The following is a 6,636-nucleotide window of genomic DNA, read 5'->3' on the forward strand; positions in this document are numbered from 1 at the left end:
TTATTTACCAAATCTCACTTTTACAGTCACCTAGCAGCAAACCAGTTTCCATGGCTGGTACAAAATATTAAAACCATCAAAATATGTAGACATACCATACAGAATGTATGGAAATATGCTATCAAAGGGACCCAGGGCTCCCTGGCTTGGCTTGGCATAGGTTTCATCTGCTGGAGAACCGGTGGGGAGGGCACCCTGGGGAGAGCATGCTGCTCGCTGGGCAGGTGTGTGCTCAGCGTAGGAGCTCCTGAATCCCAGTGGGTTTCAGGTACTACCTCCAAACTTGGTTTTGGTGAGGCAGTCAGGCTCTGCAGGTAACATGCAATGCATTACAAGAAACGACTTGTTGTGGATGAATTTATACATGGTGGAGCCTGAGTTTCTCTGCTTGGATTTGCCCACACATGGGGTTATTCAGAAATGGCTGCCCTGAAATAGGATGGAGATAGTGAGTACAGTGGTGTATTTTCTCCAGAAAAAGAAGGACCACAGACAGGTGGAATAGTTATTAAATCCAGAAGTTGTTAAAATTAATGTGCAGGCACTTAGCTCTTTCGGGGAGCAGTGAGTGACCTAACCCTGTTTGACTGAAATGTGTCTAGGAAATGCTATGGGGTTTAAACGTTCCCCTGTTACGGTGGTTTTGGTTGGGTCAATGGCACCCACAGGTACGTGCCCTCCAGGGAGGGAGTCTGGTCTCCAGCTCAGTGTTCAGCTGCTTGGGCATTTGCACTGGCTTGTGCATATCAGTCAAAATGACAGTCTTGTGCCAGCAGTAAGTGAACCTCTGTTAGTGGCTGTGCCCAGCACCCCACAAGGAGCAGGCCCATCTCTCCATCAGGGTTGTGCCGAGGCAAGTACAGTCTCTCCCACCCCTGCCCTTGGGGCTGGTGTTGCAAGCAAAGCTCCAGGAGGAATCCAGTTCCCGGGCTCTGTGGGCTTGGTAAGATGTTTGCATTGCTCTAGTACCTGGGCTTCATCGCTCCCCTGGGGCCAGAACTGGGATAAGCCACTGTGGCCTTTGTGGGGGTGGGAGGGGTCGTTAATGCTCTGTCCCTTCCCGTTGCCATGGAGTTATGGGAACATTTGAAACAATGAAAATGGGTAGCATGACTATGATTTTCTCCTCTGATCTTTCATAATAAATTGGGGAGTTTTGAGGGGAGTTGGTTTGGTTGGGGTGTTTGACTTATTTTTAATATTTTATTATATTTCTTTTTAGAGAAAGAAAACTCCCATCTACTCTTATGTGTGGGAACCTAGATTATTGCTATGTTCTTAGAAAGAAACAAGCTCCTGGCCCATTAGACCCAGGTTTATGGTGCCCACTCCTTTCAGTTGTGCATCCCAGCAGGAACTCTGAGGACTTCAGTGGAAATTGAGGTCCTGTCAGTGCATTTACCCAGTTACAGGGATGGTGATTGTGTCCCCTGCCCTTTAGGAAGCATCGAGGGTTAGAGTGTGTGTTATCCAAGTATCGCTACTGCCAGGGGGGTCGTGGTCGGTGCGGTCTTTTTCACTGGGGTGGCCAAAGGGCGGGTGTAAGGTGGACACAAGAAGAGCCCGGAGATGGGCTGAGCTGCTGGGATGCCCCTTTCTGCTGCTGGCCTTTCCCCAGCCAAGCGTTGCTGGGGGTGTGTGTATCCTTGGTGTTCTCCCTGCATTACAAGGGCATCGTCCTTCTCGGGATGCCGATGTGTGTGGATTGGTCTAGTTTGAAGTTGGCGAGGTGCGAGCTTCGCTGCTCACTTAGTGCTTTGATCGCTAAACCCTTTGGGACACCGGTTGCCCTTTCCGGCTAGACAGACGGCGCCAAGTTCAAGCTGAGAGGGCCCGCGGCCCTGCTAACCTCACCGCCCGGCTGTGGTCACCGGCGGTGAAGGCTCAGCCTCGGGGATAGGGACTTCTTGATAGCGGCCCCCCACGGCTTTTCCCAGGGAGGCCGGTCTCCACAGCCCCCCCGAGGTGAAGTGCCCGGCGGCGGGGCTGGCAGGCCTTGCCGGTGGTACGTTTTCCCTCATCCCGCCCTCGCCCCGTGCCCCGACGGTGCAGGCAGGGCCGGGCTGGGCAGTCCCGCGGCTGATTTTGGGTACCCGCGCAATGCGGGACCCCACGGCTGAAAAGGGAGCCGGTAAAACCGCGCTGTTATCGGCACCGGCGGGATCTTTAAACGCCCGTTTGCGGGGCCGGGCCTGCCCGTGCCCTTCCCTCGGGGGGGGGGGGGGCAGGTTTGCACTTCAAGGGGGTCTCCCCGGCCCCGCAGACACGCTGGAGCCAGCGGCTGTAGACATTTGCCAGACGTGTGAACTTTCCTCCACGCTGGCAGCTGTTATCTCTGCTCCATTCCCACTTTGATGTGGGTTCACACTTGCAAACCCGCCCGCCCGGGACCAGGGGCCCATATAAGAGCGGGCCGAGCCGGGCAGTCCCCAGCCCCTCTCCACCATGAACCAGACCGAGCTCCCTTTGGCAGGGAGCAAGCCCCACGGGGTCAGGCCCCACATCTGCTGCGCGCCCCCTCCCCGCGCCCCCACGTCGCTCGGCAGTACCCCCCTCCTGGTCAGAGCCGAGCCCCGACGGAGGGGGGCGCGGCCGAGCCAGCCCGCGGACGGCGAGCCCTGCGCGGCGGAGTCCGGCGGAGACAGTCCCCCGGAGCCCACCGACCCGTACCCACCGTCGGAGCCAGGTGGGTGAGGAGGGGACGGGGAGGGAGAAGAGGGGAGCGGGCGGGACGCGTACACGCGGGACCTCGGCTCCCGTCGGTGCAACGGCCCGGGGGGCCGAGAGGAGGCGGAGGCACTCCCCCGGCCGGGGAAGAGGCCTCACCGCCGCCCCTTCCCTCCTCCTTCGCAGCCCCCGACGGCGGCTGGCTGAGCGCCGACGAGTCCTCGGGCTACGAGAGCGAGAGCGCGGGCGGGGAGCGCACCCCGGCGGCGGCGGCGGCGGCGGGCGGGACCCGCGGGCGGCAGCGGCGGGCGCGGACCGCCTTCACCTCGGAGCAGGTCTGCCGGCTGGAGAAGACCTTCCAGCGCCAGAAGTACCTGGGGGCCTCGGAGCGGAGGAAGCTGGCGGCTGCCTTGCAGCTCTCGGAGATCCAGGTGGGTCCCGGAGAAAGCGGACCCTGCCCGCTCCCGTCGGGCAGGGGCAGCCGGGTCTTGCATCGGCCTTCGGCGCGCTGAACCGGGGTAGCTGTCTTCAGCTGGGTTTAGCAGGGGCTGGGGGAAGGGTAGCGGGAGCCCTCGGGAATTTTAACGAGTTAACACTCGGGGAACTTGGGGGCACTTTCTACCGGGGAGGTATCAAGCTTCCTTATTTCTTAATAAGGTAAACTGCTTGTCCTTGAGGTACAGCGATCTGCGTAGACCTTGCAAAGCTTATATAGGGTCTTAAAGACTCAAAGGGATTAATCTAAAATCGCTGAACACGGACCCTCTTCCCCTCCACACCGCCCAGATCCTCTGCCCTCGGTTAACTGGGGCGAAAGCATCAGTCCGACTCTGTCAATTCAACTGGAGCAAAATGGCAAAAGCAGCCAAGATACAGTTGTTCGTAGTTTGCACGTTATTTTTAAGCAAAGTCCCTGATTTGTCTCCACCCCCCAACCCGTTCTTTTTGTTGCTCAGATCAAGACCTGGTTTCAGAACCGGAGGATGAAACTGAAGAGGCAGATACAGGACCACCAGCACAGCCTCGTGTCTCCTGCTCCGCTCTACAGCTATCCCGCGGGGACCCCACCAGCTCTGTTTCAGGATGGTCTCCACTACCCCTTTGCTCCACAGCACCAGAGACTCCTGCCTTTTACCCCGGTGCCAGCTGTGCAGTTCAGCTTCTCCTTTCCTAGACACGATGTATTGCAAAGCACCTACAGCTTTATGGCAAATGAGCGGCCGTACTACCAGCAACACTTTCTTCCTCATCCTTCTATCCACCCAGTTATCCAGAACAAAATGGACAAGCAATGCCACCCTGTATATGCATTATAGTGAAAACAAAAAGGGGCAGGCAACGGGGAAAAATGTTGTATGCTGTAATGTATTTTGTGCTCAGAATCTCTTGTCTGATTTGGAAGAGTATGTGTTTATTATTTTAAGTTAAACGTGAAAAGGAGTAATTTTATATTTGTACTAATTGGTATTAAAATTTACTGGATGTGATGCCACTCAGTAATTTTTTGTTTGATAGGCTATTAATTTTTAAAATATTGGTAGTCTACTATCTTCCTTCAAAAGATAGTAGACTGAAAGGAAGCTGCTGAAAGGGAACTAGAGGGAGAAAAGCCGTAGCAGAAACTTGCATTTACCAGATTTCCCATGGTGCAGGGCAAAGTTATTAAGTTTAGTCTGAAATTGGCGTGTTAAGAAACTGGTTTTCAGTGCACAACCCTAGTTTTCCATATATATATATAAATAAAATCTGAACAAAGTTACATGTGCCAACTCTATAAAAGTTGCACTTGTGCAATGTAAATGACCATGGCCACCTGAATTCCGGTTTTGGGTAATGGGGAAGGATTTAGATGTTTTAATACGTCTTATCTGACTTTCCTACACTCATGATGAGATATAGTCTGTCCGCTGTTGAGTATGTTTGGGAGGCTGGACCTTAACAGTTGCATTGCACTGTGCTTTTGGCTGAGTGCATTCTCCAGGAGGAAGGATAAATTGTTGGTGAGTTTCTCTTCTGAATATTAATCAATTTATTCCTTTGCATTTCCAGTCCCATCTTCCACATGAAAGCATCAATGAAAGCATCAGCTGTGTTAATCACAAATATTACGTCGGTGTGTCTCTTTAAACAGGGATTAAACAGTTCAAGCCTTCAGTATGGAATTTTAAAGTTTTACAATTAGCAAAACAAATACTTTGTAAAAAATTTAAGAGCATAATTGCGTTCAGTTCATAGCCATATTGTCTAAATGGGATTTTAATCTGCAAATTTGGCCTTTGATTCGCCACTACATGCCCATGATAACTGCGTATTTTGAACCATTTTTTAGTAAATTGAACCCTTTAGAAGAAACATTTAAAGGGAGTAGCTCAAGTTTTTGCTTTAGCAATCCTGAAATCTGTTGGGTTTTTTAGTTCTTCCTGGGATCAGTTTTCACTCCTCTCCTGAAAGAGTTATCACTTCTTATTTATTGATCTTTTAGACTTTAATGAAGTTTCTTTAATTCACCTGAAAGGCCTTCTAAATGCATTAGAAACTTAAGTTGATTGCTCCATTGTAGTCTAAATTTCCCCACTGCTTTACCCTCCAATCCAGTGAGCCAGCAAGAGTTTCTGATTTAATAACCTAGGGGCTTCTCACTTGTGAAAGGATGACTTGGAAGGGGTAAAGGGAATTTTCTCCAATTACGCTGTTCCAAACCAGATGCAGTCTTAACTCCAAGAGGATCCAGGTTGACATGTTGAAAGCAAACCTGCTGGTCGTTGGGGGAAGCGAGGTGTGGAATTAGAGGCTGACTGTTCACTAATGGTCATGCTGCATTTTCCCTGCATTGTATAGTCTGTGTTCAAAGTGACTGAGAAATGTACATGTTGTCCCTTTGGCTGCCTAGCTGCATCTCAGAGGAGTGCTGTCCTGGTGTGGCACTGAGAAGGTATGTGGTGGGAGAGGGGGAGATTCCTTCAAGTGTCTCCCACCCTCCCCCTGGGTAGGAAAGGTAGGGTGCCTGAGAGCAGATTCAGAGATTACCACGCTATGGCATGCTCAGGGATTTCTTTATCACCAGAGGTGATAATCAGACAGGAGATGAGACACAGGAGTCAGGAATTTGGATGGAAGCATGTCCCCTCCTGTATCTCAATATTCCTATTGTCTACCAAAGACTGATTTCAATTTTGCTCTCCTTAGCCCCACAACACAACTATTAATGGGAGGGGAGAGAGGGGAAGAAGGGAGGACACGGCACAAGGCGGCTGTAGGCCCTGTTTGGCAACTTTTTTCTCTTTGACAATTGCAAAGTAGCCTAACCATCACCAGGCAAGCAGGTTAGGATGGCCAGGGGGAGGGAAGGAGATGTAATCACACCTGCTGCAGTTGCTTTATGCTGATGCAAGATCTTGTTTCTCATTATTCCCCAAAGGCTCCACTTCGTAATTTTCCATAATGCTTGCTTTGGTATTTTTAGGAACAGCCCTGAGTGTTTCTGATAGCAAGCCTAACAGAATGCTGCAGTTTAAAATTAGCGAGGCTGCCAAGTTACAGCTGAAACTTTAGAAGTAAAAACTGAAACATTTTTGAGTGTCCCAGGAGACCTGAACCTGTGAACAACTAATGTTTTCATCAGCAGATTTAAATTATAAGCATGTTTGACACTGGCATCAAAATACATGCTTGCCAATTAATTCCTTAGCCTCAACTCTCTTTAAATGCATAAATGGAATATCTACATCAACAAACAGGTGAGACCCCTTTAGGAATGGTGCAAAATATACAGATAAAAGACAATATTGGACAACTTGTTCAGTTTTGTTCATAGGGCTGCCACCTTTGGTACCATTCTCATGTCAATGCTTTTGCTGTAGTCTACAAATTTTTGCTCAAAAACCCACACTCAAGTAGAATGGCTACAGTTTTTAACACTGTTGTCTATTACATGATATAATTACTACATAAACTGAAGTGTAAACAGCA

At 50.5% G+C, this 6,636-nt stretch overlaps 1 protein-coding gene across 2 annotated transcripts; it reads left to right on the forward strand.

Moving 5' to 3' along the window:
• The first annotated feature begins 283 nt into the window (after nt 1–283).
• LOC115348592 (homeobox protein vent1-like) lies at nt 284–4,285 on the forward strand. Of its 2 annotated transcripts, XM_030031513.1 has the most exons (3): nt 284–2,686; nt 2,854–3,098; nt 3,624–4,285. In XM_030031513.1, exons 1-3 carry the CDS (start codon nt 2,446–2,448, stop codon nt 3,981–3,983), a joined length of 846 nt encoding a protein of 281 aa, XP_029887373.1. In that variant the 5' UTR covers nt 284–2,445; the 3' UTR covers nt 3,984–4,285. The 2 variants fall into 2 exon arrangements, with proteins under 2 accessions (XP_029887373.1, XP_029887372.1); XM_030031512.1 differs by having other exon boundaries at nt 284–3,098; nt 3,624–4,281.
• Nucleotides 4,286–6,636: the final 2,351 nt, after the last annotated feature.

Source organism: Aquila chrysaetos, chromosome 11, assembly GCF_900496995.4.
Source record: "Aquila chrysaetos chrysaetos chromosome 11, bAquChr1.4, whole genome shotgun sequence".
Classification (NCBI taxonomy): Eukaryota; Metazoa; Chordata; class Aves; order Accipitriformes; family Accipitridae; genus Aquila; species Aquila chrysaetos.